We start from the raw sequence: 25,016 nt of genomic DNA, 5'->3' as shown, positions 1-25,016 counted from the left end.
CAAAGTGAAGATTCTGGATCTAGTTATCAGGTAACTAGCCTAGATCTAGCTATCAAAACTACCATGTCCACCCCCCACCCCCAATTTCTGAATTTAGGTACTTTAAAAAAAAATTACCCAAACATGTTTTATGATCTAGGTCACTTTTGATTCCTAGTTTCTGGGTGAAATGAATCCTAACTCAAGGTGGAAGGGATTTATGAGACCCACCCCCAGTTCTAGCAGCGTGGGATTAAGCCTGCTCTACCTCAGATCTGACCCCCAGGATTCTGCTTGGTCCTCCGTGGGGAGTTGGCAGTGTGTGTGTGTGATCATCCCAGGAGCAGAACCTTATCTTGGGTCAGCACCCTCGCACCAGTTAGGATGGGGCCTGCTCTTCTCCATCAGCAAGACTTTTCTGTTTCCCTGACTCCTTCTCAGCACATTAAACCTATTACCCATCCAGATACCCCTGGACCCTCTTTCCTTTTGAAAGATGTGCATCTCCATTTTCAGAAACTACAACAGTTGAATTTATCCTACTGAGCTTAGCAGTGTAGGCTTGGCCGTGGGGAGCAATGACAAAGGCAGGTGTAGTAGTGAATGCCTTCAACTGTTCAGGAGGCCAGGCCAGGAGAGTCAGTTGAGGCTAGGAGTTCAAGTACACCTGGGTAGGGTAGTAGTACCCATCTTAAAAACTATACCCACAATGATCAAGCTTCTATATGGCAAGGCCAGTGATGAAGGGAGACAGACAGACACCTGCCTTCTCTAAGTACGTGTAGCTCCACATTTTCCCATCCGCAAAGATCCGGGATGTGATGCGCCCTGCCTGATCATATTCCATTCTCTCAGACATGATGCCCCTTTGGATTCCAGCAATGTGACCTCCAGGGGAGTAGGTCACATTAACACCATTCAGCCTGCTGCTAGGTGACCAGAGGCTAGGCCTCCCTGCCTGGTCATATAGGATCCGAAGGGTGAACTTGCGATGGTCATCATAGATCTTCTCTGTGCGTGTGACACGGTCAAAGTCCAAAGACAAGAGGTTTCGGTTGTGAACCTGGGGAAGGGATAAGAAAGAGAGACTATAGATGTGGACAGTGAGAATCTGGCTCTGATGACCAGCAAACTGTGTCTCGCTCCTGAGAACAGAAAGCAGCACAGGTTGTGGGCATCTAACCTCACCCTGCCACCTGTTGGTGCTTTGAAGTTTCCTTATCTGTACTATAGGAAAAAAAAATGAAGCCAGCTTCATAGGCTGTTGTAAGAATAAAGCCAACATGGGTGATGGATGGGCACATGGGGTTGCTGGCTGAACGTCGATTTTACCATGTGTTGTATCAATGGCGACTTAAAAATAAAGAAGTCAGATCCCTCTTAACTCTATCCCCAAAAGAGAGCTACCAAGCAAGCCCAGCAAATCAACACCTGACCCAGCCGCTCTGTTCTAGACGGCATGCTGTGTCGGATTTCAAGATAACCAAGCTCATGGAAGCTGCAGATCCGTGTATGACCAAGTGTGGGCTTGGCTCTCATGAGCGAAGCAGATACTTGATGGTTTTCTGAGCAAGTCTTAGCATTCCCGGGCCTCTACACTTGCTACTCTTTGGTTCTCCCCTACATTTGCCTACAGGCAAGGTTTCTAGGTCACCCGCAGCCTTCTGAGACATCTCCTCTTGTTTCTCCTCAGAGGTGGCTGAGAGGCCTGAGTGTTCACACCCCCAGTGGTTTCCTTTGTAGTCCTGTTGGAATTAGTCCTAACTCTAGAGTTCTTTCCTTTTGCCTCCAGGATCAGGAGCCCCCCCTCAGTCATCTCCCTCTGGTCTGTGAGGTCATCGACAACTCAGTTTCCCTTCTGAGTCAGAATTATAGGCCCTCATGGAGGTAGCTGCAAGTAGGAGGTTTGTATGTGTTTATACGAGCACTCATGTATATATGGGGATACACAGGGACCTGGAACTTTCTGTTTAAGCTAGGCTGGCTGCCCAGCGAGCCCCAGGGATCTATCTTCTCTGCCTTTCCGGAGCTAGGATTACAAACAAGTCACCATGTCTGGTCTCCCTCCCCCAAGATGGGTTCAGAGGAATAAACTCAGCCCCTCAAGTATTTTACTGATTGAGCCATTTCCCCAGGTCTCCTGCTCCATATTTTAATAAAGAAATATGCTTTGGAGCCTTTGGATTTGACCTTTCGGCATAGGCTGTCCCCAAATGTTAGTAAGTTTTTCAAAGCATCCGGCTGGGGGTAGGGAAGGGAGTTGGCCCTACAGGGCACAGGGGGCACCTTTGCTGCCTCTTCTACTTGTCATTCAGCAAGTTTGACAACCAAGGCGACCCAAGGGGAAAGCAGATAATTAGGTCACACAATGTAAAATGGCATGTGTGGCCCGAGGAAACCAAAGATCCTTTAGGGATCTGTATATTTAGAAGAGGGTTTGGATACAGGCAGGTGTCAGGATTAAGGCTGGAATGTCAACCTCACCTTTGTGACTAGCCTTCCTGTGTGACCTTGGTCAAGCGCCTTTACTTCTCAGAGACTCACTTTCTTCCGGTGTATACGCCTAGATTTGTGAATAAATCCTCAGTGGACTACTAACTAGGTGCATAGAAGGCATTGGATAGATGGCTGTAATTATTTCCACTAAATGACTGCACATGATCATGGTCAGTCTTAGAGGAAGGAGCGATGTGTGTGTCTTCTCCCACTCTCCCCATACACATGCCAAGTCCCCCAAAATAAGGATTTATAATGATGATGCCGAGGCGGCTTTAGCTGTGAATGGCCTGGTTATAATAAGCTTGCCTTCCCCAGGGTAATCAAACACAATTGCAGAAGCAAAAACCGTGTGGCAGACAATTCCCGTGAAAAATCAGAGGCGTTGGAAGCTCAAACCGTGTTCTTCGCAGAGAGGGCACATGAGAAGGGGGGCACACTGTCAACAATGGTGGGAGCCTTTAGGAAGCACCTTCGTGAGATCCTCCTATCCCACCAGTGTTGGTGCCACATGGACAGCTCCTCCCCCCCCCCCAAAGGATCCCAGTGAAGAAGGAGATCTGTACCTTTGTGACAAAATTAATGAAACTGAATTGAACAGTTCACTGGGGGAAGCACCTTATGCTTCCAGTGCTCGGCAGTGGCGGCAATGAGATTATTTTACATCTTTCTTTATTAAAAAAAATTCCCAGCTGTATAAAAAATGAGCTCCATTATGGGGAGGCACACCGGGCTAACATTCTCATTCCACAAACTGCCACTGTTGGTGGCCATTTATTTTGGGAGGAAGCGGGAGATGTGGCCACCGGACTGAGGTATCATCTATCTCCGGCTGGGAGAGGGACCAATTAAAGCCTGGGAAACTTCAGGTCCTGTTCACAAAGTGGAGAGCAACTCCTAATAGCGCTAATCACCGCCCTTTACTGAGCGCCTGGGACCTGCAGCTCTGGGCTAGGGGCTTTGAATACATACATCATCCTCTTGCATCTGCGGAGGAAGCTTAGGCTCAGAGGAGTTGCTGGAGGCTACACACGAGGCCCAGCGGGAATCCAACCTAGGTCAAACTTCCCCTTTGGCACACTGCCTCAGAAGTGCAGGAGGGGCTCTTGAGAATGCAGATGAGTTTAGTGAGACCCCAGGTGGTGGCAGGGAACAAAGAGCTTGCTCTGGCCTTCCACAGGGACTAGTAGGAGGCTGGTTTCCACATTAGCTAGCTAGCTATGGAGTTCTTGGATGTTGAGAGTACAAAAGAAGCTTGGTTTCCTGGGCTCTGTTTTTTGCTGTTGGGTAAGTCATCAGCCACCATGCTTCTGCCCTGCATCTGTTTCTCAGGATTTACAACCATCTAGTTATGTGACTCGAAAACAATCACTTATTCTTTTGACCTTGGTTGCCCATGTAGAAGATGGGAACGTATATAAACTTCCTTGATTGAGAGGCAGGGACTCAAGAGTCCACTGTTGCGGTGAGGATGTTTCTTCGGTTCCCTTTGGCTCGGCAGTGGTCTACTGAACACCTGTGGTTTACAGGTACTGGGCAGAGAGCCAGGCCTGGGGCACCAGCTGTCCCCCTATACAGCCCCTTGCCTTCTGCTTTCTCGTTTGTATTACTGGGCAATCTGCAGCCACTCAACTGCAGCTCCAGATTCCCTCAGCCCTGGTTTCCAAGCTTAATCACCTACCAGCAAAGTGCTCACCCACCAAGTTCCTGCTTTAGGGCTCTTTGCCCTTTAACCTTTGCCTTTTGAACCTAGAGAGGAAGGCTGCTGGGTAGTGAGTCCTGGACCAAGGCTGTGCTCTACAGAAACATGGGAGGGGAGCAGACAAGGTGCTCAAGGGCCCCACACTGAAAAATGCTCCAAAACACCAGTCTTCCACAGTGACAGCTATGCTAAGATCATCCTGACTGACAGGTTCTCGGTACTTGTGATCTCCCTGCCACCATACTCGGTCCTTTTGATCATTAGAAAGGAGCAACTGACTCAGAAGGAGTGGTAAATATGACTCATTTTCTAAGCAGCTGAAATAAATAAACTTGGGGACATACTAGCAGTGACAACAAGCAGAGTAGCAGTAAGGACACCAGCAGCCATTACTGACCCAGATGTGTGCCAAGCTCTGTGTGAGACACTGAATGTCGCTACTAATCCTTGAAACAGCACACAACATCGACTTCCCAATGACCGACCCTGAAGCTTTAAGGTGACAGACATGCCTGAGTTCAGTTGTGGAATACAACAAGCTGGGAACTCAGCTCAGAGCCAACCCCAAGGCCAGCCATGTTCACTCAGGTCAAAACGGAAAGGATGGCCTACAGCCTTTTTTTTTTTTTTTTTTTTTTTTTTTTTTTTTTACACATGGCTTGTGGTCTCGGTTCTCCCTTTGGTAGATGAAGAAACTGGGGAGAGTTTAAAAACATGGGACCCTGTTCTCTAAATATAGCCCCCCCCCAACCCTGCACCGGGATTAATGGCTACAAGGTTCTTCCACTTACCCGCAGACGGCGTCCGAAGACGGTGACCTGGCCACGAGCCTGCTCCTTGCGCTGCCGCCATTCCACCAGGTTGAGCCCGTTATCAATGGGCAGTGTGACATTCCTCTTGCCTACAGTGGGGTTGACAGTGCCAGCCAGCAGGTGTGGCTCAGTCTGCAGAGCCACTTCCATGCCATTGGCTAGTAGCAGCCTCAGGGAGCCATCGGCACCTATGTAGTAGCTGTTCCGGACTTGGTCTGAAGGGGAAGAGAGAAAAGATGCTTAAGAGGAGAGAGGATGGAGGCTAGGGTAGGGGTTTAAATATGTTTCCCCCTAAATATAGAAGTAATACTTTATCACTGAAGAAAACTAGGAAGATATCTGGAGACTACATAAGCCCAGTAGTCAAAACCATTGGAAATATGTTGTAGATTTGTAGATTTTTATAGGATTTTCTAATGCACTTATAGAGTCAAATAGTTATTATAGAGTTTTTTCATCAGCCAATGTATCATATCATGCTGTTAAATACTTATAATAAACATTTTTCATAATAACTGCAGTCTTTGGGTTGGAGAGATGGCTCAGCAGTTAAGATCTCTTCCAGAGATCCTGAGTTCAATTCTCAGCAATCACATGGTGGCTCACAACCATGTATAATGTGATCTGATGCCCTGTATGTTCTAGCATGTAAAAGAACATACAGATAGAACATGCATATACATGAAATAAATAAATCTTTAAAATAAACAAACAAACCCACATTTTTAAAAAAGCCAAAAAACAAAACAAAACAAAATAATCAAAACCAAAACAAAAAATAACTTCAGTCTTCCATTATTTGGAAATACAATGTATTTAACAATACCAAGTAGATACTTAATTTGTTTCAGTTTTTTTTTTTCAACTACAAATAACATTGCAAGAAAAATGCATTATTGATTTTACTGTAAGTGAAAGGAGTTAGTGGCCACAAGTCCTTTTTAGCTGATAAGTGTTCAAAATATAGCTAGCACTACTATTACTATATGTGTTTAGTAATTCCTGGATAAATTAAGTATGTCTTAGGCTATGTCTGTTGTTGAGACAGTTGCTGATCTTCCAGAGGACCTGAGTTCACTCCCCAGAACTGCATGGCAGCTCATAACCACCTGTCCCTCCAGTTCCAGGGGATCTGACCCCTCTTTCTGAGTTCTGTGGGCACCAGACATGCATGTGGTGCACATATATACACGCAGGCAAAGAACTCCTATACATTATGCAAAATGAAAACATCTTTTTAAAACGGTATAGTTTTCATGGGAAACCCTCGCTGAATCTTCCCATTAGAATGACATCAGATTGGGCCTCTCCTCTCTCTCCCTTGCACTCCATCTTTCCACACTTTATTGCTCATGGGGATTCTAAAATTTGCCTCAGCGTTGCTATGCACCATGCACCGACAATCTGTATTTTGCTTCCATTCGTAGAGTGAAAAAGCCTGTGTCAATTTATCTCATAAGGCTTCTCCTCCTGGAATGCACATATGTCTATTACTGTTGACTTTGGATGGGCCAGCATGTGGGGAGGTTCATTGCACACGATCCCGGCTAATGCTGGCTGTGACTGCCCAAGGGTGCTACTCATTAGCAGCTACTTCTCATTATTTCCCACGGTTCAGACCTAAGATGAAGCTGAACGAGCTTCTTACAAAGACTCTGCTGAGGTGACTGCCAGGCCAGACACCTGAGCCTGGAACGACCGTGAAATTGGCAGGGAGCTTGCTTGCAATGGTACTGGGCAGACAAGAAATACTGTATCCCCTGGATTCTAGGACGTGCTCTTCCTCTTTACGTTCCAATGTCCCTGGAATTGAAGTGTGTCTTACAATCTAAGCATGATGCAGAACACTGGGCTTTAATTCTCCTCCACCCAGAAAGCTGTGATTAAATGGTGGTACATTTTAAAGTTGAGGAGTGTTGCACTTTTGAATTTTAAAAAGTTGCCCAAACATAAAAATGTATTAAAGCAGGCCTGGCAGTATAAAGTGGGTAGAAAAGCCATGCGTGGCGAGGGAATAAACTGGGTTGAAGGTTAGCCAGCTTACTAGTCACTGTCCTAGGTAGGTTGGGTAGGGTTCTTACCAGGTGGCAATAACCCTGCCAGAGCATACACACCTGCATGTGTCCCAACTCCTCATTATAGCAAGAAATTTCTGGGCATAGTCTCTCTTTCTTTAATAACTTCTATTTTCTGTCTAGCTTTTTGAAAGACAAAAACTATGTTTGGGAACAAAAGCAATAATACAAACACACCAACGTTTACCTCCTTGTGGTCAATCCAACTGCTTAGTTAGTTAGTTAATCCAACAGTTTCTGTGCCTGGCCCATGCTGCTCACTTTATGAATGCTGTCTCTAGATATGTCTAGGCAACTCAGTGAGGCAGAGCCTCGAATGCAGCCCCATTTCCAAGATCAAGAAACCGAGGCTCAGAGAACAAGAGTGACCCCCGCCCCCCTCCAGCAGGCACAGGTGCCTCAGGTCCCCCCAGGGACTGTTCTATACTACCCAACACCCCTTCAGCATGCTTTCTTTCCCTGAAGAAGAAACCCAAGAGTTGTGGTCTCATCTAGTGACAGAGGCAGAGCAGAAACAAATCTTGGGCACCCAGAGCCGAGCTCCTTTTGCGGTTAGATGCCGAGATCTGGGAGGGTATCAGATGAGGGAAGAAAGAAAGTCAGACGGGGCTTTCCTAAGTGACACTGGTGTTCCTTTCAGCTTATTAAAGTCAACAAAGCTTCTGGTGCTGCCCCAGTGGTCACCACTTCCCATGGGAACAGTCAAAAGAGTGGACTCACACCAGTCCCTGTCTGAGAAGATTTGATGAATGCATAGAAGGGGAAACCCTGGAGTCTAGGCAGAGGAACAATTCTCTCCCTGGCTCCTGGAAGGACTTCTGCACACTCAAATCCCTGCCACAATTAGGTGTAATTACTGGTGGCCTTTGTCTCTCTTACACCAGTGTGAGCTAACATTTTTTTTTTTTTTTTTTTTTTAAAATCTGGGAGCCATTACAACAGCAGAGTAGGAGGTCACCTGGATTAACAACTAATGGATTTTCTCCGCTTTGTTCTGAGGATGACAGGATGGGACAATGAAAAATCACTCTGAAGCCTCTGAGAGACACTTTACAGGCCTCTGCTTGGCATGTTTGCAAATGAGGTGGCAGTACAGAGAAAAACCAAAGCAGGAGGCTTTCTTGATCTTGGGCAACTACTGTAGTAGCTCCCTACTCTGGTCATCTCCATCTCTAGGTCTCAAAGTCCCCCAGGCCCTGGCTGACTTACCTTGTAACAGGGTGTAGAAGGCACCCGAAGCAGACAGGTTGGTGGTTATGGTGACATCATCTTTGCTTGAGGTCTCTACCTGCACGTGCACTGAGCTGTCTGTATCACTTCGGAAACTGCTCACCTGGCCGGTTGGAAAGGTCACGTTTGTCAGGCGACCAAAACTGTCATACCTAGAAATCAAAGGGGTGGCATGTTAGAGACGGAAGTATGACGACGGTACAGTTTGTGGTCAGCTTCAGCTGCCAAACTGATACAAACTTAGTGTTGGTATTAGGATTGGCTCCAAACCCAGTGACATCACACCTAGGCAACAGCAACCTGCACACCTGTTGCCAAGGCCACAGCCACCATATTCCCAGGATCCACTTGGCTCACCTCTCACCTGTACCTGCGGCTATGTCACTATCCATATAAAAGGACGACCCCTCTGGTCCGTCTGTCTTTTGTCTCTGTCTCTGTCTCTCTCTTCTCTTCCCTTTCCCCTTTGCCACCACCTTTGCCCTTTTCTCTTACAGTAAACCTCACATGGAACTGTTTGGCCTGGTGTGGTCTGTCTGGAACCATGTGTCTAATACAACACTTAGAGTCACCTGGGAAGAAGAAACCTCCTTTAAAGACTTGCCTTGGTCAGACTGGCCTGTGACCTTTTCTGTGAAAGTGGTTTAATTGCTATTGATGTAGGAGGGGCAAGTCCTCGGTGGGCGGTGCCATCCCTAGGCAGGTAGGTGGGCCTGAGCTGTGTGAGAAAGCTAGCTGTGCTACTCAGAGGGGTCCAGCCAATAGGAAGCATTCCTCCTCAGTCCTGCTTGAGTTCTTACCTCCATGTTCCTGCTCTTCCTGCTCTGACTTCCCTCGGAGATGGACCGTGACGGGGACACGTAAACTAATCCATCCTATTCCTCTTCCCAGTTAGTTTTGACCACTGATGCTGTGATCACAGCAACAACGAGCAAAGCAGAAGAGCGAGGGAGCCGAGGTAGCTGTGCTCTATCTCCAGCTCTGGCTTTACACTCTGCCTTTTCTTTCTGGCTGGCTCTCCTCCCGAGCCTCTAGTTTTTCCATGTCCAAGGTTTGGCATACTTTCCTAGACGTAACTTTACCTGGTATCTAGCTGATATCTAGCAGGAAAATGAATCACTTCTCTGATTCTTTCCGAGTCCTTACCACGTCTGCAGCCCAGCATGACCAGGAAGAGCCCCAGAGAAGTGCCCTGCTTTCTCCTAGTTTGAAAGGGCTGGTGTACAAGTCCGGTTGCCCCTTGGGACTCTGAGTGCTCCAGGTCAAGGCAGGTCAAGGTCAAGTGGGTCAGGCTGCTAGCCTGAGAGTTCGGACTCCCGCCACCTGGGTTCTGTCATCTGTTACTACTATGACCCAGGTGTGTTGGCTCCCAGTTCATCCTTACTCAAGTATCATTTAAGACTGAGATCAAGAAAGCAGCCAGGAAATGGGGAAAAAAATGTCTAAACAAATAAAAGGATGTAGAATGGGTCTGGGGAGAAAGAGACCACAGTCCACTCACTGCCTCCTGTAGGACTGGGCAGACCTCGGCACACAGTAGGTACAAGATAATTATCTGCCGAAAACACAAAGCTAGAGGCAACTGCTCTCACTAAATGGTACTTTAGCAATCTCCCTAGGTTTCTCCCCTGAGCTTTAGTCTCCAAACAGAAGGAGGCTTTGTATGAAGGCAGACTATTGTAATTATTATGGAAGGTAATGCATAATTAAATTGAGCCAGAGGAAGATACAATGAAAAGGCCGTGCACCTTCAAGATCTGGTTCTCATTTTATATTTGACAGTCCAAACCCAGCCATTTCCATTCTCCCCATATTCCGGTAGAAGGACTGCACATCTTAATTAAATGAACATCAAATGCAGCAGCCAATGTATACATGTTTGTCTCCTATTCATTAATTTCCTTATCTCCTAGAGCTTGGGAGATGCCGATGGGCTCCCGGCCTCCTGATCGATACCTGTGATTGTCTCATCCGAGTTCTGTTCCTTCTCAGTGAGTGGGAAGAGCTAGAGCCTCCTTCCTCTGGGTCCTGAGACCTCTGCCCTGTGAGCCTCCTCTGTGGGACCCCTTTGGCATGGCGTAGACCTGCTGAGAGCTACTGCCTGAGAGCTACTTCGGCAGGATTTAGGAATCAGGGGAGGACACTTTTCTGAGCCCCAGCTCTGTTTGGGTGAAGCTGGAACATTGCCTCGATTCTGATTATTGTGCCTTTTTTATTTGTTGGTTTCGTTTGATTTTCTTGCCCCTTGTCTCCTGTAGCCTATGCTGACTTTGAGCTGGCTGTGCAGCGAAAGAGGACATAGAACTGCGGATCCTCTTGCGTCAACGTCACAGGTGCTGTGATGGCTGACATGTGTCACTGCTCCGGCTTGACTGTCCTGCTTTGCCCTACAAAAACTCTCAGAGCCCTGGCATGTTTTCTTCCTGGCCTCTGGGGGGCTGACATTCCACTGAAGAGCGATTCCTAGGACACTGAAGACCCTGGAAAGAAGCTCAGATCCACTGGAAGTACATGACCTCTTTTGGACCTCACTTTATCTATGACCTAGGCATTGGTGTTGCCACTCATGGAGTGGGGAGCATGGCCGCCGAGGCTGTACCATGGAGCCTGCCTGCATAACCACTGCCTGTGGTGAGGCTTATGGGTTGGGAGGAAACGGGACTGAGATCTGTCCTCCAGAACCACCCCTCCGTCAAAGGCAGAGGGTCTGGCTTCATTCGCTGAGCGCTGCTGAAGTACTTGGAGTGTCTAATAATGTGAGTGAAGGATGGCTGCGCGACCTGACTCCTTCCCGTCTCTCATTCTGACTTTGCAGGGGACATTGCTCTTCTGAACTTTCTTGAATTCGATGTGCTTCAGTCCCGAACATGCCGAGCCCAGGAGTTGTGCTGGGGTGCTGGTGTTTCTGTAGAGAATGCTTTCTCCCTTCTAGTGCTGGCACAGCAAGTTCCTTTTTCCAAAACAGACAGACATGCTGCCACCACCTCTACTACTCGACTGTACCGTATTCACTTTATTATACTTGCTATCTGTTTACCCGACTTCTCCTATTGGAATGTAAGATCCATGAGCCCAGTGATCTTACCTATATTCTCAATACCTAGAGAAGACACCGCACTGCAGGGTTCACTGACTGAATGAGGGAACGGTAGCTATTTTTGTTGATTTTTTTTTCTGAGCTGATTAAGAGTAACCTTCTACTTTATATTCCACTCTATATGAGGAAAGAAGAGCTCACTAATAATCACAGAGCGTTTGGGTATCATGCATCACATTCATAAGCATCTTTCGGGGCAGGGATTGTTATTGTTATTTTACAAATGGCAATGATAGAGGTTGGGAGAGGGTGATCAGGGGCCTGCCTGACCATGGAGATTGTGTTCTCTGATCAAAATTTCCACTAAAACGATGCTGCTTCAGGTAAACAAACAAACAAACAAACAACAAAACCTTTTGGTTTATCTCTGTGCTAAAGGGGAAAACAATTCATTCTATTTGGAAGTCTCGAGTGGGTCAAGAAGACTGGCAGTTTTCAAGACAAGTTCTGCTTGGCTCTGGCTGCAGCTCACTTGGCAGCAGAGCCAGGTCCCCGTCAGGAGGGGGGAGGTAAAGATGGCCAGATGATTGGCTTTCCGTGATTTCCTTCCACCGACTTTTCTTCACGCCAGCTCTCTGAAGCATCTTTACAGCACGGTGAGAGAAAACACATAAAAGATTCATGGAGCTGCCATGCACTCGGCTTCCAGAAGGGGACCGCTAAAGGGTGTCTTCACACATGCTTGAAGGCTTTCTTCACACCACGTACTTCATCGCTAGCCACTCGCTACGTGCAGTGAGCGAGGAAATGCCAAAACACCTCTCTGGTACCCAACTCTCACTCATCCTGACGCATCGGTTGGATAACAAAGATGTGATTTTTATGACTTTCATCTGTAGTTGTTCTAAATACCAGTGTCACCAGCGAAGGCGTGGTCCCTGTGTCATTTGTGAACAGAGTTCAAAGCTGGCTGTGATAGTAGTTCCCTTGGCCCAGGTCACTGTAATGGATGACATTACATCACTGGGTACTCCTAAGTCCAGTTGGAGAAAGAAAATACTTTCTGTATTTTGAGGTCATGACTTGTATTTACTGCAAGATTAAATCCCAACAACAAATTCTAGACCTCAGGATTACGGAGATCTGTAAGATCTGCAAACCTTATCATACGCTCACTGATGCTCTTCTGAGGCCAAGTGTCTTCTGGGGGGGGGGTGCGGGGGGAGGTGCTTAGGAGTCAGGCCCAGCTAGGGTAGAATCCTGGTTCTCCCTTTTACATGGACCATGCCATGGAGTCAGCCAGTGTCTATTCTGAGTGTTTTGCTCCTGTCTAAAGCTATTCTTTGCCATTCTTTGTCCCCCGGGAGGCTAGCAGCTGTAGACTGCAGGGTGGGCATCTCTGCTGGTTTGCCTCACTAGGTTCAAGTCAGAGGCAGACACCGGAAAGAGACGCATCAGCGCACACATTCCTTCGTTTTCTCCCCTACTCCTTTTACAGCTGTACCAACATCTTCTTTTGGGTGATTTCTTCCCCCTAGCAGCCACTCCAGCGACTTGTTTTATGCCCACCTTAGCCTGAAGGCCAGTGACACCTGCTCATTCTTAGGTGCCGATGGGACGCAGCACCTTCCCGGGATCCCCTATCCTTACCTGTCCCTGTAGGTGCTATTTTAGGAATCATGTCCCAGTGGACAGATATTTGTTTGTTTTGCATTTCTTTTTTGCACTTCTGTTTTTTAGACTGCATAGTTTCTGGTGAGAATTTGCTGTGGCTCTTATCCCTCTTTCCTCTTGTAAAATACACCCACCTTTAGGCCATTTTCAGAAAATTCCCTTTTACAAACAACTCAGTAGTTTGAATATGACACACTTAGAAGTTTCTACGTGTATGCATGTATGCATGTATGTGCACACATATTTTGTCTCATACTTTCTGAGCTTTTTAAAAACAGTGTCCTGCTATTAATTGTGAATACTACATGGTCATTGTTTGATCAGGTATTGCTTCTGCCTGTTTTCCCTTTGCTAGAATTCTATTACATGTGCATTTGACCATTTGATATTCTCCCATAGCTCTTGCTCTGTGGGTTTATCTCTTCTCCTTTGTGTGTTGGTTTGGGTAATTTCTATTGACCTAGCTTCTTTCCCCAGCTGTACCATGCTGTCATCAAGAGATGTGGGTCCTTCAAAGACATTCTTCATCTCTGTAGCCCGGCTTCTCATTTCTAGCATTTCCATTTGATTCTTTTTCTTCCCCATCTCTGTTGAAATACCCATCTGAACTGCCCACGGCTCACCTTTTCCATTAGAGCTGTTAATATAATTACAGTTATTCTAAATTCCCTGAAAGGTGTTTTCAACATCTGTGTCATATCTGAATGTGAGTCTGACGACTACATTTCTTGCTTTTTCTTGCCCTTTTACACGGTCAGTTGGAAAATGTGACATCTTGTGCAGCACAGCAGAGTCTGAGATGACGTGAGTTTCCTCCTGTGAGGTCTTTAATGAGGGTGTGTGAGGTAATGGCCTTAGGAATCGGACTGGCTTTGAGGTTCACTGTTTCTATGGTTCACCTTGGTGTGCCACAAGCATTAAGCTCTTCTAGCAATAATTTGATTGAGAAACTGCTTTGCCAGAGCTTGCTTTTATCTATCTATCTATCTATCTATCTATCTATCTATCTATCTATCTATCTATCTATCTATCTATCTATTTATTTTCCTCTGTCTCCAAGTCACTCTGTCCTAGCTTTAGGTCCTGCCTATGTAGTATCTTAGAGGGACGGCTCCTTCCAGCGCTGGCTTACTCCATACCCCCTTTCCTACTGTATTCTGCCCCTTGTTTTGCTTTAGGATTTTAGGCAGTTGTGGGTGATGGGGGAGCATTCTCTATTGTTCTGACAGGTCCATGGGTCCCTGAGCTTCAGGACTGTGGTCTGCTCTGTGCTCCTGGCCCTTCTTAGGCAGCAGCTCTGGGCTGAAGACTGTTCCAGCTTCTCTCTCAGCTGCAGTTATCATGTTCCCTTTCTTTCCGCAGTTTTGTTTTGCTCCTTAGGGGAGACAGGGTTTTGAAGGAGTGGGTGGAGCCAGCTGGTACTGTGCTTGCCAGTAGCATCTGCTGTGGCCCTTTATCATGACAATTGTGAGGGACATTTCCTTAATTTCTCTCAACTGTGTGTGTGTGTGTGTGTGTGTGTGTGTGTGTGTGTGTGTGTGTGTGTGTGTAGAACCTCTGCTGTGGTTTGTAGGGGGGTCAGGTAGATCATGAAAGAAGACACGAGCACCCTGTCTCCCCAATTTCTGTAACTGTAGCTCAACTACCATGTCTACTGTCTGGCTATGTCCACCCAGTAAACTGGAAGCTTAAATGTGGTTCTTTTCTGTAGGTGGAGTTTGTTTCTTGGATTTGGGCCTGTTGCTTGCCCTGTGACCTTAGAGAAAGAGTTCAAGGAAAACTCATGGATTTGTCTCTAGTCAGGCTTATTTTCATTGTAAAGTTGGGAACGGTGCTCGTTGTAGCTGTCCTATCTCTCCAGCACAGACGGAAAGCCACACATTCTATTTAAACTGTGTGAATTGAATTCTTAGTCCTGCCAGGTGCGTGGATGATGCTGAAGCCAGGGTCTAAATGGAATGTCCTCCCTGCGCATGCACTCCTTCTTTGTCTCCTTGCTCTCCTGGATCTACATTTCATTCACAAAATATTTACTGAGCACCTATGAGGTGGCAAATACCCAAACTTAAAGCAGAAATAAACGTAAAGTATTAGTAAGGGACTCACATATTTAATGTGAGCATAACTATAACGGGATCTGTCCCAGGGCCCCTGTGGGCGGCTAGAGCCACTTCCCTTTATGCAACACAGCCAGCTTGTTGCTCACTGCCACCCAGGAAGTCCCTTTGGGACTAGCCTCATTCTGTCAGCTTCCTTCATTGCTTTTGTCTTTGAGACAGGGTCTCACTATGTAGCACGGGTTGGCTTGGAACTCACTATGCAGATAGCTCAGTCTGCCTGAGTAATGGGATTACAACTATACACTACCACATTTGGCATTTTAGCAAGACTTTCTTTTTTCTTGCCATCACGTTTTGTGTGACTTGGAGTTGAGTCTGAAAACCATGGTGTCTGCTCCACAGAGCCAAGGACTGCATCGCAGTCTTCAAGAAGGGTGTTCCCATTAGACAGGGACTGAGTAACCTTGCCTCTCTACAACTGCAGTCTCTGAGACAAGTTTCTCTAGTATATGCTGTTTATATTAGATGTTTTATTTAATGTGCTGTGAGGATTGATAAAACCAACTTAAAACTTGTTTCAGGAACAGCCCACCCCACAAGCATTCCTGCACTTTATATATATAAACATGGAATTTGACTCCACTATGCTGCCTCATGATGCTAAAGGGGAACCCTACTACAACAAATGGTTCATTGGAAAAAACTCCATATGTGGGCGTTTTCTTAATTAAGAATGCTGTAATGATTTCTAGCTGGCTTCATCATTTATGAAGTAATTTCACTTTCAGAAACTATGTGTGTGTGTATGTATGTATGNNTGTGTGTGTGTGTGTGTGTATGTATGTAGTTTTAGAGTCTCAGAAAGAAGTGTACAAAGACAGATAGAAGACAGACAGACAGACACACACACATAGAGGGAGGGGGCAAAAGGGGACAGAGACCAAGAGGGAGAGAAGGAAGGTAGGGACAGATACTTAGAGAGAAGAAGGGACCAGGTACAAGAGATGGGGGACAGAAAGCTAGAAAATGAGAAATCAGACTCTCAGAGAAGAGCATAGAGTCCCAGAGAAACAGCAAGGACAGAGACCCAGAGAGAGGTGACAGAGACCCAGAGAAACTGCAGGACAGAGACCTAGAGAGAAAGTGGGTCAGAGACCCAAAGAGAAAGCAGGTCAGAGATCCAGAGAGTGGTGACAAAGACCTAGAGAGATGGGGCAGAGATTCAGAGAGAAATGAAGTGGACAGCCAGAGTAACAGCAGGACAGAGATGGAGAGAAGAGGGTCATCAAGTCTTTTGATGCTCACAATGGCCCCAAAGAGAGTGACAGAATGGCCCCAAAGAGAGTGACACTTCTGGGTGGTGGAGACTTGTTGAAAGCTCCAGTCTATTCTCAGCTCCATGGCTACAGTCTAGTGAGTGCTGGTGTCTCCCCCCCCCCGCAGACAGGGTTTCTCTGTGTAGCCCTGGCTGTCCTGGAACTCACTTTGTAGACCAAGCTGGCCTTGAACTCAGAAATCCACCTGCTTCTGCCTGCCAAGTACTGGGATTAAAGTGTGTCACCACTGCCTGGCGAGTGCTAGTGTCTTACCCCCTCACTTTGTTTCCAGTGTGAGCTGGAGCACTTTGCTTGGGGCCGCAGTGCACCCCATGCAGTGTACCCCATTTCCTAGTCCATCTTAGATACTCCTAGGACCTGACTATTTTCCTGTTTCTTCCTGACCTCTCAGACTTGACATTTGATCCCACTCTCCTTGCCTGACTTCTGATTTCCACCTCTAATGAAACACATTTTTCCTGTGGCTTTCATGGCTTCCCTTGCACGCTGCCTCTCTAATAACTGCCAGTGCCTTGTGCTGTTGGAAAGAGCAGCAGCAGCTATCACTGAACCTGCCATATCTTATCTCATAGATTCCCTAGACTATCCCTAGAAACTCACCACTGACTTAGTCCCTGACATACAGGTAAGTCAGGAAGCACATAGAACACTGGGCCAGCGTAGCGGGAGCGGCAGAGATGTAGGATTTCACTCTAAACCCACTAAGCATGTGAAGCCTATTGTGGACTTTCTCTGAGTGTTCATAGGTACAAAGAATGTGCAGATGATAGTTCTTATTGACTGAGGCAACCTTGTCAACATATTTTTTTGTGTGTCAGACCCAGGGGCTTGCAAACCCTCGGAGCTGTGATAGACATTGGGGGAGGGGGGAGAGAGTCTGGCACACAGTAGGATCTCAAAAAAAGAAAAAAAAAGTGAGTCTCCCTTTAATGTTATGTACGGTACTTTCCACTTTTGGTTTATGCCAATGATCAACATTCCTCCAGTGCTTAAAGTAGACTTTAAAAGATTTTTAATGCTATTTAAAAAATACAATTGTAACAGTGTCTTTTCCTTGAGATATCAGCGGTGGATGCTGAGGGGATATCCAGATTGGTCAAGTGCTTACCAAATATGAGGACCTAAATTCAGTCCCCCCAGAATCCACATAAAAATGCCGGGCCTGGTGGTGAGGGCTTGTAATCGCAGCACTGGGAGGTGGGGACAATCGGCTCCTGTGGCCTGATGCTGGCCAGCCAGGCTAGCTCAGTCTCCAATGAGAGACCGTAAAGGAGGTGGGCAGCATCCCTGAGGACGCCTGAGATTGTTCTCTGGCCTCTACACACATACGCACGCGCACCTGCACGTACAAGTGCATCCAAGCCAACACACGAACTCACATCCGGGCATCACAGTTGACCCGCCATCGGCTGTGGCTGTGGCTTACATGGAGGACAGAGCGGGAGGGCTCATCTTTCGGTGAACACGTAGGGAGGGATTTTAGTTTTCAGGGTGGCAGGAGTGACAGTGGTGGCAGTGTGTTAGCATTCCGTTTGGGATTTGGGGCAGTGACCTTGGGAACTAATTGCGTGAACAGATTTGCTCTGACAAAGGAACCCCTGTATTGGCTAAATAATGTATAAGAAGTTTCCACCAGGCAATGGGGAAAATTGAATTATTTAGTGTATTTCCATTTCAACGAGTTAATCAAGATAATTTTCTATTTTGCTATTTTCCTGGATCTTTGTTGTTGTTGGTTTTTTTTTTTTTTTTTTGCAATTAACAAGGCCCCTGTTTGGAGAAAGGAATTTAACTAGTAAACTTTGCACATAGGGCCGTGACTTTTTTTAATGTAAATTATATTTAAAAATCAATTATAGCCCCTCCCCCATCATTGGGTTCTACAGCTGTGAAGGCTGATGTTTATTTAATTTGAGAAAAACTTAAGGTCCAAGGACTTAAACTCATTTGGGATTTGCAAATTGAGGGGAAGGTTTGGGAGAGCCCTGGAGGCCAACTCAGAACTAAATCTCTAGCTCCAGACAAGCTAGAACTTGTGTTTAGAACTTCTGTTTCCCTGCAGGGTTCTCACTTTCTCCTAGCCTGAGAATGAGCCTCCCTTAGCCTCAGTTTCGGTTTCCGTAAAAGAGAAAATATTACCAGTCACCCCCACTACTGTGAAGATTAGCTCAATGACTGTGTTTCTAGCACATAGCTGATGTTCAACAAGACTAAGTTCTTCACCAGCTCCTGCAGCCTGTCTAATGCTGACATATTCAGCAGGTTCGGTTGTCTGGAACATGGCAAAGGAGAGAAGCTTAAAAAAAAAAAGTCTAAGTTGAAAAAGAAATGTTAGAAGGCCCATTCATTAAAATAGCACCTTGGTCTTCTATCGATATGTGAGATGAGTTATTTGCCTAGGATTGTAATGAGCTGAACTCTGCCTCTCTCTGGCCACCCTGCTCTGAGATGTGAGCCTTGCATGAAGAGCAGGGGCTAGTTACTTGAGGCGTGTATTACACCTGAGAACAGAGAGCTGTAACTCTGTGGCAAGGACAAGGTCAAACCACAACCCATTAGAGACAGAAGCCAATAAGCAACTAGATCAAAGTCATTTCGCTCATTCGTGGGTGAAGGGTTTTGTGTGCCCACTTCTGAAAGTTATTTCTGTAGCACAGCATGGTATGTAACTGTTATCATTCCTTAATGAACTTGACATATTGAAAGAAAGACCAGGTAATGTTAATATCATGTGTTTGAGAAAGGAGACATGTAATGAACGTCAGAAGTCCATCCAAAAATTAAAAAAGTAACATCAGTTATGCAGAGAATCCATCCACATGGAGTTGTTCCTCCTATTATCTATCACCTTGCTGTTTATACAAAGATGCTAACACTTTAAGTACTTCCGGTTGACATCATGTCTTTGTGGTAATCTGGGTGTCTATTATACCTATTTTACAGATATGGAAACTGAGACCTAGAGAGAGCGACACAGTACCTACAGCTGGGATGGAAGCCCCATATGAGTCTAAAGCTCATGCCTTTCCCACCATCCCATTTCCCTTTCGGGAGAAATCATTCGGAACCTGTCATTGATAATGGGTTTTACCCCCCCATTCCTGAATTAAAGTGAAATCAATAAAAACCGCATGTCATCAGTTCACTCATTTTCAGTCATACAGTGCATCTCGTAGAACACAACTTGGTACTTACTCATAAAACGTTGTCCACCCGTTTTCGTCGCTTTTGGTTGCCAAGAGGCCAGAGTTGCCATGGTACGTCATCATGGCCAGCTCGTGTCCTTGTGTGGTCATACTTCTGAGGGCGCTGTTGGTGCCCATGGTTACCCAGTATACCTGGCCATCTGGGACTACCAGCCAGAGAGGCATCCCGGTAGAGTCTCGGCGGACGTTCACCATGTTGCCATTGTTGTCAGTGATGTGTGTGATGTCCCCGTCTCCCGTGTAAGTGAAGTTGTACAGGTAGTCCCCTGTGGGCAGGCTCTGAGTGTACAGATGCTTGCCGCTGGTATCAAAGAGGTACAGCTCCTGGTCGATGGGGGAGGATAGCTCGTACATGTTCTGAGTGTTCAGGAAAGGCTTGTTCTTCCGGATAAATCGAATTCGGATGTTTCCCAGGTCGGCCACGTAGAGCTCCCCGTCAGCACACACAGCCAAGGACGATGGGGTATTCAGCTTTGCATCCTTGGCGTAACCGTCATCTCCAGAGAAGCAGTCACAGTTGGCATCATTTTTACAGTCACAGCCACTGGGGGCACCAGCAACCAGTGAGATCTCACCACTTGTAGTGACCTGCCTGATGCGGTTGATCTTTTTCTCGTCGGTCTCAGCGATGTACAAGACTCCATTGTGTGAAACGGCCAGAGCAGTGGCTGACTCCAGGGTTGCATGGATGGCCACCTTGCTCAGCAGGAAGTGGTCGATGCCAGGGACCTGGCAGTGCATGGGCCTCCCGGCGACAATGCGTACCTGGTGGTTTTCAGAGATTTGCAGGACCACATTGTTGTCGAGGACATAGAGAGAATTATCCATTGGGTTGATGGCTAAGTCTGTGGGCCACTCCAGGCGAACCTGACAATGGAGACACAGACACTCAAATGATGCCAAGATTCCCACCATTAGTCACCCCCAAACTCCCAGTAACCCACTATTTATTTATAAATATTTATTTATAGTATGTCTCAGCCTTATGGAGACTGAAGAGGGGGATCACAGCCTTAAAAAGGAAGTCGGTGAGACAGAGACAGGCTTGGGTTCCTAACCTAGACCCACTTACAACCTTGGGCGAGTTACTTTGCTTTTCTGAGCTTCGATATTCATATTGGGAAAATAGGGATGACAATTGTACATCCTGGGACATAGTTGAGTGCTCAAACTCAGACAATGGTTACAGAAGCGCGAGGTAGAGGAGGATGGAGTCTGGAGGCTGACACAGCAGTTCTTCGGAGGATTGAAGAAGATCTTCTTGAAATGCTGACATGACCCATGCATGAAGGTGACTTAACATGAAGTTAGGCTTGGAGTATGAAGGTGAAAACCCCATCCCTCTGTCTGACGTGTGGTCCTAGGCTAGTGACTCTCCATTTTGGCCTCATAGTCACACTAGAGGGAGACTTTAGAAAGCACTGATGCTCAAATGCAACTCTGAGTGTCAGATAAGCCAGATCCCCAGTGTAGTTGGTCCACACAGTGGGCCTATATAAAAATAACTTCCTGGGTGATTGCTTTTAGGGTTGGGAACCACACCCGATTCTTCTCTCGAACGATACCCATTAGATCAGCAGCACTGGCAGCTCCCTAGAGCTGGTCAGAAGTGCACAATGGTAAGCTTGCCCTGAACCTACTGAAGATGTATCTGCCTGCAGGCAGAACCCTCAGGTGACTGAGTGGACACTGGAGCTCAGGAAGCCCGAAAGATGTGGGGGTCTCTAGGGCTTCACAGACTGGGTCTTCCTGGAAGGGATTATTGAAACTTGCAGTGGGACTTAGGCTCAAAGTCCAGAGCCTCGCACCGAGTTTCTCTTCAGCCAGGCTGGGACAGTGGCTGGAGTCAGGGTGAGTGCCTAGGGGATGGTAGACATCAGGGTCTGGGTGACCAATGTTTTACCAAACCACTGTTGGATGTATCGGACGAGAAAGGACTGGCACTAAGGGAAGCCCTTTGGTTGATTGTCTCCCCAAGAGGCATAGCTACACTACACACAGTCTGGAAACATTGAGCAGGGCATCTTGCAGCTGACTTTCCAGCCCTTCCTGAGGGACTCACCACTTTGACATTCCTGGGCCTCCTACAAACACCCGACATTTGGTCCAATTTGGGGCTCCTCAAACAATATGAATAATGCAATTGGAAAGTTTCTCTCCTAGGAATTTGCTCTAGCATGCTAGAGTCTACAAGTGTATCTATCACGGCCATGTTAGTAATGGCAATAACTAACAATACCCCCAAAACAAACAGAACTGACTCAGATGGCCAACGACTTTACTTGCAAATTTACTTTACTTGCAAATTAGAATACTGTGCATAATCATTTAACATGATCCTGAGGTTGGTCCCCAGCCTGCCTAAGGTGACCCTTTATTACAGTTCCTTGGGGTGGTGATACCCAACTGTAAACTTATTCTGTTGCCACTTCATAACTGTAATTTTGCTACTGTTATAAATTGTAATATAAATATTTGAGATGCAGGATATCTGACATGCCATTCCCACCAGGGTTTGGACCCACATGTTGAGGACCACTGTTCTAGTTAGATACGTAATGACGTGGGGGGACGTGTTTGCTCCGTGCTAAGTAGAAAGAGCAGACTACAGAGCTGCAGGAGAAGAATGACATCAGCTAGGGGAAATATGTAGGTTATCTTATAGACAAAGAGGAGATTAAAGCTGGAAGGAAACGTACTACAATGGTAGCCATCTGGGATCAAGGATGATGTTAATCTTCCTTTTTACTTTATTTTTTTTTAAAGTTGTTGTAATGTACATGTGGTTGTTAGTGAATGTAAAAAAGCTGGGTGGTGGTGGTGCACACCTTTAATCCCAGCACTTGGGAGGCAGAGGCAGGCAGATCTCTGAGTTCAAGGCCAGCCTGGTCTACAGAGCAAGTTCCAGGATGGCCAGGGCTACACAGAGAAAACCTATTTCCAAAAACACAACAAAACCAAACAACCCAACCACCACCAACAACAACCACCACCACTACCTCCACCACCACCACCACCAACAACAACAACCTCCACCACCACCACTAACAACAACAACAACCTCCACCACCACCACCACCACCACCACCACCAACAACAACAACAACAACAACCACCACCACTACCACCAACAATAACAACGAGGTTGTTCTCTTAGTTTAACAGCCATTCCCAAGATGGGCCAAAATAGTCAGTGTTCGGCTCCTGTGTCCTAAGCCTTCTGTCCCTCAACCAGCCCCAGCCCCTGTCCCGGCCCCGGCCCCAGTCCTGGCCCCAGCCCCGGCCCCGGCCTCAGTCCCTGTCAATGTGCAGGGCAGGGGAGCTTGCAGACTCCACAGAGCTACAGTTGGGTTGCTACATACATTCCCTGATGCTCTCTGGGGTATGGTCCTGCCAGCTTTCGGCTACATCAAGAACACAGTTTGCTCTAAAGTGACAGGAGAATTTTCAATTTCCTAAAACCCATTTCTTGTCAACACTGGCTGCTAAATATTTTATGCCCTCTGGTCCTGTGGCACCTTGGGGACTTACTCGCCGAGACCTTTCTGCTTGTCATTATGATGAAAAGATGGCATCCTGATGAGTGGGTGGGTGGGAAGGAGCAGAGAGGGAGTCCGGTGGGGAGAGAGAGGAGAAGAAATGAACAGAAGAGCATTTTAGCATTTCTTTTTTTTTTTTCATGTTGCTTTGTGTTACTGTGTGCCTGGGAGAGAAGGCCACGGCACTCAGAGGCTCCAGGCTCTGACATACCAGATCCATGCACCGGATCCCTTGTGCACAGCTTTCTGGTTTTTCCTCCTGTTAGTGACGATCCTGCTAGAGCTTCAATTCCCACTGTCAGAACATTGGGACTGGACCTGAGAACTTCCGTGGTCCTCAGGCTCCTGAGCTCAGGGGTCTTGTGGAGGGGGCTCCTTTGCCCAGTTGTCCTGAGCGCTCTGTATCTCCATGAAGGTGTTTTGAGTCAACTGCTTTGCCATGGAGTGGCGAATGTGCACAGATGCATCGTCACAGGAATAAATGAATGTGTCCAATGAGCGGGAGGGGTGGGGGCAGGGCACCCCACTTCCTGTTTGCTTCTACAGTCACTGATGGGTCACCTGACTCAGGTCTCTTAAGATACTGAGCTTCTTTGCCCATATGTAAATCAAAGTCATCAACATTATCCAGAGGAGTTGCAGCAAATGAGACAATATACCAGGAAATTCTTTGTAGATGTTCAGGGAACTAATATTTACATCCTATTACCAGCTGGCGGCTCTGCGCTAGGCAATTACATTCTTGATCTCATTAGAGAGATTCATTTCCTCATCCTTGATGAAACCCAGCGCAGGGCGCTTGTAAAGGCATTTCCTTTCGCTCAGCCTCAGTTTCCTACATTCTACCCCAGGGACTATGGCGGCAACTAAATAAGAAAAGAGAAGCTGTATCCAGCTCTGACCTCATTTCTAGTCAGCACCGGGTACACAGCAAGTTTTCATTTGGGCTTCAAAGTACAGGGTGGAGTCCCTACCTGCCAAGCTGAGAGCCAAACTCCCTCCCGGGGGCGGGGCCCTAACTTCTGCTGGTTCACTGAGTGCCTCTCCCAGTGTCTTTTGGGATTTGGTCTCTGTCTTCCTCCAAACTCTCTCCTTCTCCCCTTTGAAGGTCCTAGTCATGCTCTCTCTGTGTGACTTCCCTTTCCGGTCCCCACAGGGAAACCTGGATGTTTTTAGTAGAGGGAGCTCTGAACACAAACTCCACCTTCCCTATGTGTATGGAAAAATACATGCCTGTGTTAAGAGTTCATTGGGGGAAAAAAAAAATCCAATTTTTACATTCAGACAAAGGAAGCAAGGACCAGAAGTAGAGATTTTTACCTTGTGATTTCTCAGTATGTGGCTTTTGTGTTTTTCTCTCCTCCGACGCACTAGCTGCCTTCCAAGTCTTTGGTGCGAGTGCCTGGCAGTGCCTCTCTCTAAACCTAAACAACTTTCCAATGTGTGGATTGAAAGTGCTCGGCGCCCTGTGCTGGCTGGTTGTGGGCCCATTTAGAGAAGCAAAAATACTTGTCTGCACATCCTTAGGTTTTTGGCGGCTTCCTCCTGGGTAATTCTAGCTTGCTCACAGACTGGAAAGGGAAACTCTCAAGCCAGCAAGGCAAAGCCTGCCAAATTGCAAAGTCAAGCGGCAGAGAACAGATTCGCAGAAGCATTGGGCTGGGTTGGGGTGTGGTGCTGGGAATGCTAGCAGGGTGGTCATGGGGCTTGGAGAAAGGAGTTCAGAGATATGTGTTAGTGACCGATAAAGGCACAGAGAGTGAGGCTGAGAGAGAGGGTTCCTGTAGGCCTCTTTGTATGCCCTAGGCTCTGATAATGTTAGCAGGATGGATGCTCACCGATCATACTCAGGCCAAAATCCCAGGTTCT

The 25,016-nt window shown here is 46.8% G+C and overlaps 1 protein-coding gene across 10 annotated transcripts in view; it reads right to left on the bottom strand.

Moving 5' to 3' along the window:
* Tenm4 (teneurin transmembrane protein 4) overlaps nt 1-25,016 on the bottom strand; it is a 710,423-nt gene that overhangs the window by 16,998 nt on the left and 668,409 nt on the right. For all 10 annotated transcript variants that reach the window (XM_029539653.1, XM_029539636.1, XM_029539617.1 and 7 more), the window contains 4 exons: nt 19,598-20,475; nt 8,274-8,446; nt 4,969-5,204; nt 746-1,042 (listed from right to left, as the gene is read on the bottom strand). In XM_029539653.1, the coding sequence (XP_029395513.1) occupies nt 746-1,042; nt 4,969-5,204; nt 8,274-8,446; nt 19,598-20,475 (1,584 nt within the window). The remainder of the gene's footprint in view (nt 1-745; nt 1,043-4,968; nt 5,205-8,273; nt 8,447-19,597; nt 20,476-25,016) is intronic.

The sequence above is a fragment of the Mus pahari genome, chromosome 1 (genome assembly GCF_900095145.1).
Source record: "Mus pahari chromosome 1, PAHARI_EIJ_v1.1, whole genome shotgun sequence".
NCBI lineage: Eukaryota > Metazoa > Chordata > Mammalia > Rodentia > Muridae > Mus > Mus pahari.
This window is presented reverse-complemented; position numbering and strand designations above follow the sequence as displayed.